Genomic DNA, 11923 nt, shown 5'->3' with positions numbered 1-11923 from the left:
AGGCAGGAGAACCTATGTCTAAGCTTAACGGGAGTACGTATTGCCCTGGCCACGCTTGCCCGTGTTCTGCCACTTCGCCAGCTTCGGTACCGATATCCGGTCGGCTTCACCCGCACGTCCCATCTTGGCGGCCTTGCGCTGCGTGAGCCGAGTCGCGCGCTTGACAGTGGCCATCGCTGCCTCGTCGCCGAAACCAGACTGGTCGCGCGGGGTGACCAGCGATTGTGAGCGGTTCTTCGACTTGGAGCGCAGTGCCGACTTGGCACGAGCACGCACGCGCAGGTCGGAGCTCTCGGTGGCGTCCTCCATGTCCACGTCCATGTCCTCACGTTCGCGCTTGCGGCCACGGCTTTCGTCGCCCGCCTTCCTCTTCGCCACTACGGCCTCCGCGTGCTTCATGTGACTGGTATCCACTCCAAGAGCCTCCAGCTCTTTCTTGGTCTCAGTAAGCGTACGAAGCTTCGCGCGCACCTTACGAGATACCGTGGAGTGGTTCTTGTTCTTGTTCTGACGGTGCTCAGCCACGATAATGGCCTTCTTGTCTCGGATACGAGCCAGCTTGTCCTTCTGTTCGTCGTCGAGATCGCTCATATCCTCGTCCTCGTCCATAGGAACGCTGTTCTCCATAGCTTCGTCCTCCTCCTGTTCCAAAGCCTCCAGACGCTTGAGAATCTCTGGGTCCACGAAGTCAGCGATGTTCTTGCCGTTCCAGATCTCCGGGATGGCGTCCTGAGTCCAGTCGTCGTTGCGTAGCATATTCGAATAGTGCTCTTTGAAGTTGTACGAGTAGACACCAGCACCACCGTTGGCGTTCATCTTGTCCTTAAGCAGCACACGCGGCGCCACACTGTTCGGGTTGTCACGAGCAGCAATGACACTGGCCGGAATGGAGAGTTCACGCTTGACGTCATCACGAGCCTTAGGCATCGCGACACTAAGACGGTTAAGCACGTCAGCCACCTTATTGCCCTTGACCTTGGAGTTCACACGGTGAGCGAGGAGCTCGTCACAAGCGTAGTTCTTGACTTCCATGACGTTCTCCTCCGAGTGGTTCGACATGGTGAAGAACTTGGCCTTAGTCTCCTCCACAGCTGTGTTGATCATGTTCTGGTGGTGCTCAGAAAGAGCCTCGAAGCGCATCTGATCGATCTTGTTGCACACGAGCACCAGAGGCTTGTTGGCGAACAGCGGGCGGATGTTCTCGAACAGACTCAGCTGCTGCTCGATGGTAAAGCCACATTGCTCCGAGATATCCATGAAGAACAGAATGGACGCCTGCAAGTGAGCCAGCGCAGTGACAGCCTGCATTTCAATAGTGTTACGGTCCTCAAGCGCGTGGTCGAGGATACCGGGGGTATCAATCACCTGCCAACGCAGATACTTGTAGTCCAAGTGACCCACGTACAGAGCCTTGGTTGTGAAAGCGTAGGGCTGCACGTCCACGTCGGCGCGCGTCACCTTATTCATGAAGCTCGACTTACCCACATTGGGGAAACCTGTGACCAGCAATGTGCGGGTGTTGGGGTCGATCGAGGGAAGACGCGACAAGTGCTTGCGCACCTCCTCCAAGTACTCGAGCGAAGCCTTCTGCTTCTTTAGCAGTGTACACATACGACCAAGAGCGGCACGCTTAAGCTGCTTGCAACGGTACAGCGAGTCACCGTACTTAATCATGCGCACATAGTCCTTCGCAATGTTGTCAATGAGTGCACGCGCCGTGTTGACCTGACCGAGCGCGAGTTTGTAGTGATCGCGATCGTACAGGATATTGATGAGGTCGGCGTAGAACGGGTGCAGGTCATCGAGGCGTGGGAAGTCGTCAATGATCTGGCTGAGCTTTTCCTGGCAAGTTTGCTGCGTGAATTTGACCTTGCGCATGTAGAAAGCGCGGATGCGCGAAATGGCGTACGTCGGGTGGATCACCGTCGGCGTCTTGCGCTGCGTACGCGTGAGCACAATGTCGATGAAGTCATTGGCCGTCGGCACCGTCTGGATCTTCTTAAAGTTGTACACCACCATCCTGACGTCCACTAAGCAGCAACAACACACTTCTTCACGAGCTTCGGGTCAATCAACGACTGGCAGCAGCCTTTCACACATCAGCGTTTTTGGTTGGCGCAGGACAAGTGTACCCAGTGTGTGGTACATAAGAAATTTGGTGTTCTTAGACACGATATTTTCGTAATGACTACATTTACGTACGCTACACAGCCCCTAATATCAGGGACACTGAATTCTATTTCGTAGTTTTCCAAACCCATACAAACTTTAAGCTAAGCCTCGCCCGCCGTCCGGTCGCAGCACCTCCGCATTACACGCAAGCAGGCCCCGAAGGAAGGAGGTGAGCTGTGATCAGTCCGACAGCAACGCAACGTCTGACCATGTGGACCGTACTCTTCGGCGAAAATGAGGACGATGCGGGCTCCGCACAGCCCACGCGCGACCCCGTCAAGACGCCCGTATCCCCGCAGCACTCGACGCCACCTGTGACGCCGTCGCCCCTGGAGCCTCTAGCTCCGTCTACGCCGCCGCCACAGCCTCCGCCGCAGTCTCAACCTCAGCCTCAACCCCGACGCGCTAACCCCGTGCCTGAGGGTAAGGGTGGGGAGGGCGATGACACGCCCATGTCCATGTTACTTAAGCGGCTTAATAACCTCATGGTTAAGGTGGGCGAGCACGAGTTTGAGAAGAGGACACTGGTTGATCAGGTACGCAAAATTTGAGTCGTGGGATATGTACTAGGCGACGTATTAATCGTGATCTTTGTGCGTAGATGGAGAAGGAGCGGAAGCTACTGACAGCCAAGATCTCGGACCTGGAGAAGCAGATGGAGGACGTCAAGGACCAGAACGTGCAGCTACAATACAAAATCGAGTACAACTCGGAGCCGATGCTCATGGAGCGTGTACAGGACGTCACGGACATGCGGTACGTGCAAGTTTACAGCGAATTTGAGAGGGCTCAAAGCTTTTTATTGACTTTTACTGTGTTCTGGTAGCGATGCGCTGGCTGCTGTGAAGAAGCAGCTAGAAGCGGAACTGCAGGAGAAGGAGACGGAGTTAAGGGAGATGAAGAAAGTATTGGCAGCCAAAGACAAGGAGCTGAGCGCTCTCCGCGAGGAGTACGAAAAGCAGATTGAGGACGTGACGGCAGAGCGAGAAGCAGCGAAGCAAGAGGCTGCTGACGCCGTGCGAGTGGCGAGTGAGGCTGCTAGTGAGAAGTGTGAAGAGCAGTTGAAGGAGAAGGACGATGCGTTGACGGCGGTCCAGGAGGAGAAACAGACGCTTGAGACGTCTCTGGTCGAGAAGGAAAAGGCTCTGCTGGAAGCTGAAGCTGCGACTGCTGAGGTGCAGAGAAGTCTGGAGCAAGTGCAGCGTCAAGGGGAGACGGACACGACGGCTGTGGAGCAATTACGCCAGCAGTTGGAGCAGACCGCCCAGGAACACGAGCGGAAGCTACAGCGACTGAAGGATGAAGGTCAACAGCAGCTGGAGGCTCTTAAGAAACACGCTCAGGAGCAGGAGAACATTGCATCGGAGAAGACACAGGAGTTGGAGGACTACAAGCACGACTGCGTGGAGCTGTGGAAGATTAATGAGGAATTGAAGCAGCAGATCGCACTTACGTCGGCCGAGACGATGATTAAGCACGCAGAACTGCGAGAAAATGCGCTGTCAGGTCAGACAGTACTCGAGGACAAGGTGGCTGAGTTGGAAAACCAGCTTGAGGAACTGCAGGAGCAGCTGAACCGGAAGAGTCAGGAGGTTGCGGAGCTCGAGGCCGAGGCCGAAAGTCGTACAATGGCGGATGGTGAGGCCTCAGGTGAAGATGACGACAAGTTTGTGGTGGTCGGAGGCGACGGTGGCGCTATCAGTATCCTAACGGAGCAAGTGGCCACTGCGCAACGCGAACTGACCGAGGCAATGGAGCTGAACTTGCACCTGAACAACCGTAACGCTTGGCTGGAGGAACAGTACCAGATGCTGTCCTCTGTGCAGTCTGAAGGGGACGACGAACAGGACGAGACTGGAGTTGCTAAGCCCTCGTCGGAAGAGCGTATTGCCGCGCTGGAACAAGAGCTCCAAGAAGCTACTCGTGCTGCGAACGAGCAGGCGGAGCATGTGTCGAATCTGGAGCAGAACTACAGCGCTCTCTCGACTGAGTTCGATCGTCTTCACTCCGCCCACAACGAGTTGATGGACGTGAAGCAGACGGATGATGTCACGCTGAACAGTCTGAGACAAGAGCTCGAGTCGCTTCGTGTTGCTCAGTTGGATGCGACAGATAAAGACCAAGCGCTGTTTTTCAAGGAGCAGGAGCTGGTGGAGCTGCGCTCGACTAACTCGACGCTGGTTGGCGATGTCGAACGCTTGCGTAGCGTGGAAAGCCAGTTGCAGCAGACGCATGACGCGCTAAGTAAGGCGCAAAATGACCTTGCTGAAGCTCAAGCTGTCAACGCCAACTTGGAACAGGAGCTCAACGAGTTGAGGAGTATCTCTGTTGCTGCCTCGAAGAATGATGAACACCTGGCTGCAATTCAGAATGAGCTGAACCAGGTTCGATCGGAAAAGGACGCCATTACGACACAGCTGACCCAGTCGCAGGCTTCTATCCACGATCTTCAGCTGAAGATCCAGGGGCTGGAAGGTATCGTGGACGGCCAGATAAATGACAAGAAGTCGCTGGAGCAGCAGCTTCAGAACCTGCAGGAGATGGCTCAGGAGAACATGGAAGGCTCGTACGAACTCCAAGCCAATCTGGAGTCCACGATGGAGGAGCTCGAGAAGGTCCAAGCCCAGTTGCGTGCTGAACAAGAGAAGTGTGTGGGTCTGCAGCAGTCAGTGGAGGAGGTGAAGCAGTCTTCGATCTCCCGTGAGAAGCTGGAGCGTGCACAGAGTGAAATTGCACGCTTGGAGCAGCAAGTTCGCCACTTCCACGGTCTGGAACAGTCTCTGAACCAGCAGTTGCAGGAGTCGGTGCGCGCTAAGGAGGCGATAGCTGTGGAACTGCAGACTGCTCGCTCCGAGCGCGTCGCAGCGGAGGAAGAACACCAGCGACTCAAGACGTCGTATGAGCAGGCAGCAGCGCAGCTTTCTTCTTCTCAGGCTTCGACGAGCGAGCTGCAACGCTCGAATGATGATCTTTCGCACTCGCTGGAGCAGACTCGTTCGAAGGCGAAGCAAGCGGAGCAGCAGATGAACGCGATGCGTGCGAAGCACAGTGAGATGCAGAAACAGGTGGAGACGCTGACAAAGAAGAACCTGTCGCTGGTGTCGGAGGTTCAAGGCATGCGTGATGAAGCCGACAAGCAGCAGCAGATGACTCGTGGTCAGCTCGAGCAGCTCAAGGCTGCGCACGCCGACGTCCAGCGTCAGCTAGCAGAAGCCGCACAGGCTCTCCAGGGTAAGGAAGCCGAGGCTGCTGCGGCAGCACAGCGCAGCCAAGCGAACGTGGCGCAGCTGGAGGATCTTGTCAATCGCTACAAGGCAGACAAGCAATCATCGGACCAGCAGTTAGCACAGCTGAATGCTAAGTGTGAGCGTCTTCGCCAGGTCCAGAACGAAGCCACGACGACGATGGAACGTTCTCAGCACGAGCTGGAGCAGATCCGTGTGCAGCTAAATGCCACCCAGCAGGAGAAGCATTCGCTCGAAACCGAGCTTGGTCAGCTGCGTGGCTTAAACGACGAGAAGGCTCAACTTCTTCAAGAAGCGGACGAACAGAAGCGTGTGAATCAGCGACTGGAGGAAACCAACCGCGAGCTGGAAGGCCTGTTGCAGAAGTCCAAGGCGTATTGCGAGGAGTTGTCGCGTGACAGCGAGGATAAGGTGGGTCGCGTGCAGGAGTTCGCTCGACACGTCGAACAGGAAGCACGCGACGAAATTGACCGCATCGCGCACGAGAACGGTGTCTTGCGGGACGAGCTGGAGCAGCTCGCTCAGGCCCGCTTCGAGGAGACGAGCGCACACGATGAACTTCGTGTGAAGCTGGCCGAGCTGCAAGCCGAAAACAACGTCTTGTCGGCGCGAGCGCATCGCCTGACGCAGCAGCTGTCGCAGTACACGGAACTCCCGGAAGATGACGAGCTGGCAGCGACAGGGCAGGGCCAGACGCCCGATCTGTGGGAGCTGTTGTCGTCAGGAATGGAGCAGCTCAAGGCTGACTTGGAGCTTGCCAGCAAGTACGCCGCCAGTATTGATGCCAGTAGCGTAGACGGCGGCATTGGAGACGAATCATTCACGGTCGCAAACTAGTGTACACTTGGGAGCTGAGGGAGCCACGCGTGAATGACTGGTTTTTGGCGATAAATCGGTGCAGACGTCGGTGGCTAGAACGAGGACTGCGGGTATTCCGTCTGCAAACCTTCGACCGCCGGCGTCTAGTTTACATATAAAATATACTTCCGTGTCCGGTTACTAATCGACTGTGGAGGTGGCGAGTACGTGGATGTCTGGTCGCTGTTGAGGTTCTTATCAGGCCATTTTTACTCGTGAGCTTAAGACCAAAGTTATCTCGGTGTCATCTCCAATTCAATCTTCACCAAGCGGCATCAACCCCAGGGCAGTATGGCAGACATAGCGCTGGAGATCCCGAAAAGCCGACTAATTGAAGCCAAACAGGTGCGCACAATGAAAGTTTACAGGCCGAACAGTGGTTGTTCGCTGATAACTCGTCGTCTTGGTACCTTTTAGAGACGACAAGAAGCGTCCAAGGATGCCTTGATGCTCAAGAACCGCATCGCTCTGCTCAAGGCCGAGGAAGAAAAGGCGTGGAAGAAGATCGAGCAGACGCGTCGTCGGGCTGCTGAACTGTTAAAACTCCGCGAAGACAACGGTCGAGAGCATGCCATGCTGAAAGAACTGGCCATGGAGGTGGAGCGTGAGACTCAAGCTTCTATCCAGGCCAAACGTGAGCTTGTGTTAAGTATCGATAGCATCCCCAAGAAGAAGGAGATCAGCATGCAACTTACCGAAGCTAACAGACGAGAAGCTCTTCAGCTCAAAGAAGACAAGCAGCGTTGGAAAGAGATCATGGACCGACAGAAGCGAGACGAAATGATGGATGCTCTCCGTCGCAAAGAAGAGGTCGCCAGTCAGAAAGAAGCCCTGCGTGTCAAGAAGATCATGCACAAGCAGGATATCGACAAGCACAATCGCGAACGGACCTTGGAGAAAGTTCGTGCAGAGGAAGAACAAACGCAGCGGCATGAGGAAGAGGTACAGGACATGGAGCGTCAAGAGCTCGAACTCATCCAGCGACTTCGCAACACTCAGCACTTGCAGAAGCAGGCATTCGAAGAGCTGGAAGCTGCCCTCACTGGAGGAAATGTCAAGCATTCTTAGGATTAAAGTCCTTACTGCTTCATATCGTCCTCACTCCATGTAAGACGCGATCGCATGTCGTTCGCGTCAATTAAAAGAGCTTGCTTGCTTGACCGACCTTCTTCAACGCTTGCATTGTCACAGCTTTCTTCTTGAGTAGCAGGTTCCTCGGGCAGGTGATGAATGGCCACCAGTATTTCGTTCATAAGCTCCCCTATCTGCGACTGGTTCCCAGCATCCATCAAGCCTCGGCTCAACTGGAAAGCTGCTTCACCATCAAAGAACTGGAGCGTAAGCAGGTGCAGCAATGATCGGATCATTGATTCGAGGTTACGCTCGCTGTTAGCCGGGCTTCTCTTTGCTGTGGATATCGATGCTGCTAGAGCGATTTGACACTGTGATAGCAGCACCGAAGTCCACAGAACCAGTGTATCGAGTTGCTCTTCTGCAAGCTCGCCACACTGTGGCAGCTCATTCGGTGAAGCAAAGCCGCACGGTTGCAGTAGCGTCATCACATTCACTTGTAAATTGCCAACACAGTGTTGGGTTCCTTCCAAGGATGTGTTCGGTAGGCTGACCTCCTTCGACGTCTCGCCTTTTGTCAGAAGCTGCAAGACCTCCCGCATGTGCTCAAGAGCGCCAATAAAGCTTGTACTCATCACGTCGATCACAAAGCGCAGCATCTTCTGAGCCACTTGCAGTAACGATGGCATTGTGTTACCTTTAGATGCTGCAACAGCCTGTTCGATGTCACTAAAGCAGTTTGCTTCGACCAACAAATCTTGCGCTTCTTGGATACGAACTTCTCCGTCAGCATCGAACCAGTAGCCACATCTCCGACACGTATCCAGTACTTGGAACCAGAATTTGTCGGCACGACTCGCCATCCACCTCTTCCCGTTTCCAGGGGCACTTGCACTGACCATACTGTCGTAAAAGTGAGAGGTATCATCGTCGCCCTCACCCGCTGTGGTCAAGAACTCGAAAAACTCGCGGACGCAGGTCGGCGCGCATGACAGCAGCAGGCTATCGATTTGGTTATTCACGACGTCATCCTTGATTTTGTCAAGCTTGCAACGACTCAACTGGTGCTCATTAATTGCCTTCACAATGCTGAGAAGGCACCCCGTCAAGCGATGAGAAGCAGAGCTGGATCCAACCAGTGGAGATTGAAGCAACTGTCCCGCAGTTTCGGCAACATCAAAACGAGATTTCGTGACAGCATTTCCAGCAATTGACAGGAAGAAACTCGCAGGGAAAGCAAGCTCTTCAGTATCGCTCTTGTGATCCTGTTCAGCTGGCTCCGCTGGGCGCTGCACGGAGACCATGAGCACGTCCAGTGCAGCTTTCACACACTCTATATCAGCTGTGTTCACAAGTGTGTTAACTGCTCGGGCTTTAGCCTTTACTGAACCAATCTGCAGAAGTGCTAGGGCTGCTTCTCCATTGCGACCACGCTTAATGAGGAAGTCACTGTACTTCCACAAAGCGTTGTGGAGTAGTGCGTCATTAGGCCCCAATCGCGATCGAATGAGCGCAAGAGCTTCCCTGAAAGCCTCACCACTCACTAGACAAGCAACAGCAGATCGAACTTTCCCGATACTGAGAAAATGAAGTGCTGCAAAGGTAAGAAAGTGGTAGCATTGGTTAGACATATAATTAGTAGCACCAGTCGTGAGTTTAGATAAACGAACCCGCTTCCTTCTTGTCGCCCTGGACATCGAGCTGGTGCGCGTATAAATTCGTCATCTCTCGCCACACATCCATACCCGCCATTGGAGCGTATGAGAGCCACGTTGGTGTTAATGATCCTTCCTTTGCAACGACCCGTAGCGCTTCAATGATATTACCTTGTATCAACAGGGTGTTGGCAAGACTTTCCCACTCTCGTTCGTCTTGGAAACGCTTGGATTCGGAAGTGAAGAAATCTCTTAAAGACGTGTGGTCGATATGGGCAAGAAGGCTGTCAACTGGCATGTTGGCATCCACTGTGTCTGTGTTCTCCACAATAGAATCGTCTTGTTTCACTCCAGCAATCTTGCTGCAAGCCGAGGCAACTTCCATGGAGGTCAGGTTCGTCTCGCGATGGAAAATCAGCATATTCTGCTTCTTCTTCTTCTGTTTGTTGCTCGTCTCATTGGATTTATCTGTCTGTGGATCATGCAACCTGTCCGTGTTGACCACTTGTCCATTTTCAGTCTGACCTGGCGTATAGTCTGTAGGTGACAAAGCTGCAATGGGTTCAACTTGCTGGGGTTGCTTCACCTTGCCGTGCTTCTTTAGTTTGGATGCTGCTTCTTTCTTCTGTTTTCTGTAATCCCAGAGACGCAGTGTTTGGTCCTCACCTCCCGTAATGAGTGTGTTATGCGACACCCAGTCAAGAGATAAAACCCGACCAATATGTTGGTTAAAGTGAGCTTCCCTTTGCATAGATGTTGTATTCCAAACCTGGACAGTGCCGTCCGCCGAGGCTGAGGCGAGAAGATACTTCCCTATGTCGATACTCCACCTCAAGCATGTGATCTTGTTTGAGTGGCTAACCATGACATGGCTTTGTTGTGTAGCATCAGATGTGCTATGTAAAGCTGATTCCTTTGAGGTTGCTTCCCCACAGTTGTAAACGAATACTCTCCCGTCTTGGCCGCCAGACGCCAGCAAATTAGCAGGTAGATCATTGCTCCACGCTACGCACGTTACGGACTCCAAGTGTTCGTGGAAACGGCGCACGATTGTGTTGCAATCACCTGTGCTTCCACATGTTTCCATCAATTCGACGGCACCGTTAGAACGACCGATTGCGACCATCTCACATTGCTCGTCCCACTTAAATGCGACGCAATTGTCTGTAATTTCAAGAGATTTCTGGTCCACTGCGTCGGCATTTGATTCAAAGAGATGGCCACTAGCGTCGCAGCTCCACAGCGACACCTGCACATCAGCCCATGCATCCTTCTTACTAGTTTGGTCTTCCTGAGCAATTAGCGCTTCTTCCAGACTCTGGCCACCTGCCTGAGCAGCTTCTAGTTGCTTGATACTCTCGAGAAAGGCGTTTTCTCCATCCTCCACGTCACCATTTGACTTCGGCTTTGTGATTACCCACTGTAGTTGCCGGACCTCACTGCTGTGGGTTGTACGGAAATGGTTATACTTCTTGGTTTGGATGTCATAAATTCCAATGCGACCGTCTTCCATGCCGTACGCCAATACCGAGTGCTGCAACGGATGCCATCGCACAAAGGTGACTTTGCTCTGCAGTCCCTTCCACAGGAGATCACACTGGTAGTCACTTGCCCCAGACTCAACCTCAGTATTCAAGTCCCATAGCCGAATTGTCTGGTCCCCAACTCCAGCAGCTACCAAACCCGTCGCTGCGTTGTACGAAACACTATAAGCATGGCCACCCAAACCGGTCAGCGTCTCAATACATGTTGCAGCTGCCAACTTCTTCGAAGGACCATTCTCCTTCCAAAGCCGCAGTTCTCGGTCCAGAGATACCGTTAGCATAGACACGACATCACTCTCGGCCGCACAGGTTAGAGGCACCATTGCAATGGTAAAAATCATGCGACTGTGACCGCCTTTAACGACAACAGGCTTGCATGCAGCACGTCGATTCTTCCCATTCTTTTCCAAAATCTCCGCCTTGACTGCATCCCATTCCCAACGAAACAAACTGCCATCAAACGACCCTGACCAAAGACAGTGCTTTCCGGAGATCGAGTCATCGAGGCTCCATGCCACAGGTAGCCATAGCTGCTTCGTTTGAGTAAATGACATTCCCTGTTTCCCCGTTGGAAGTCGCAGCACCTGCTCCAGCGCTGGTTCTTCACCTGATGTAATCTTCCAGACCTTAATCGTTTTATCCCTGGATGAAGAAGCCAACCACACTCCCCCATCTGACATATCTGATTCGGCACCATCGAAATCGTCCTGATCAACAGTGATAGAGCTGTTCGTTGGCTTCCACGCAACACATTGGACTTCTTGGTCATGACCATCAAGACGGTGGCGTACAGATCCTCGAGCAGCATCCACGAGACACAAGACTCCACTCCTGTATCCTACAGCTACCAGCGCTTTGTCATGCGGCGAAATAGCCATTGAATGGATCCCGTCACCTGAGACTGGCATGAACACAGTCACTTTTCCTCTACAGTCCTCGAGACAAAGCACAATAACGTGAGAGCCAATCGCCATACACAAGAACAAACAACCATCACGTACGCGTCACGTTCCCACGCACTGATTCGTCCTTGTCGATCGCCTGCAATGACAAAATTCGCGTCCAGCGTAGCAGACACCGTCACTGCCATCACCTCCGCCTTGTGCTTCTTGTGCTGCTCAATCATCGTCAACGACGCCACATCCCTACAGCACGTACGTCACCACCAATGCTCTCAAGTGTCTTATCACTAGCAGCACCCACCAGATCTGAACGCTGCCTTCCTCTCCGCCGCATACGAGCCGCAGCTCCCCCGTTGTGTCCATCAGAAACTGCACCGCAGTGACACGACGATCGCGCTTGCCACGCACCAATTGTGCGAAAAACGAGACCTTCACGCCAGCATCCCTATCGCTTGTCACCTGCCATTGACAGCTCT

The 11923-nt window shown here is 53.5% G+C and overlaps 4 protein-coding genes across 4 annotated transcripts; 2 read left to right on the top strand and 2 right to left on the bottom strand.

Moving 5' to 3' along the window:
• Nucleotides 1-24: 24 nt before the first annotated feature.
• On the bottom strand, nt 25-2067 carry PITG_11198 (nucleolar GTP-binding protein 1; the record flags this gene model as incomplete). Its single annotated transcript, XM_002901914.1, has 1 exon — nt 25-2067. The coding sequence occupies one exon, from the start codon at nt 2017-2019 to the stop codon at nt 25-27; it is 1995 nt and encodes a 664-aa protein (XP_002901960.1).
• Nucleotides 2068-2381: 314 nt separating this feature from the next.
• PITG_11197 (myosin-like protein) lies at nt 2382-6293 on the top strand (the record flags this gene model as incomplete). Its single annotated transcript, XM_002901913.1, has 3 exons — nt 2382-2708; nt 2774-2928; nt 2999-6293. The coding sequence occupies 3 exons, from the start codon at nt 2382-2384 to the stop codon at nt 6252-6254; spliced, it is 3738 nt and encodes a 1245-aa protein (XP_002901959.1).
• Nucleotides 6294-6566: 273 nt separating this feature from the next.
• On the top strand, nt 6567-7343 carry PITG_11196 (uncharacterized protein; the record flags this gene model as incomplete). Its single annotated transcript, XM_002901912.1, has 2 exons — nt 6567-6620; nt 6693-7343. 2 exons carry the CDS (start codon nt 6567-6569, stop codon nt 7341-7343), a joined length of 705 nt encoding a protein of 234 aa, XP_002901958.1.
• A 295-nt stretch (nt 7344-7638) lies between these two features.
• Nucleotides 7639-11671, bottom strand: PITG_11195 (uncharacterized protein; the record flags this gene model as incomplete). The annotated part of the gene is made up of 6 exons (XM_002901911.1): nt 7639-7657; nt 7719-8213; nt 8409-8940; nt 9017-9252; nt 9550-11480; nt 11534-11671. 6 exons carry the CDS (start codon nt 11669-11671, stop codon nt 7639-7641), a joined length of 3351 nt encoding a protein of 1116 aa, XP_002901957.1.
• Nucleotides 11672-11923: the final 252 nt, after the last annotated feature.

Source organism: Phytophthora infestans, genomic scaffold (assembly GCF_000142945.1).
Source record: "Phytophthora infestans T30-4 supercont1.19 genomic scaffold, whole genome shotgun sequence".
Lineage (NCBI taxonomy): Eukaryota > Oomycota > Peronosporomycetes > Peronosporales > Peronosporaceae > Phytophthora > Phytophthora infestans.
This window is presented reverse-complemented; position numbering and strand designations above follow the sequence as displayed.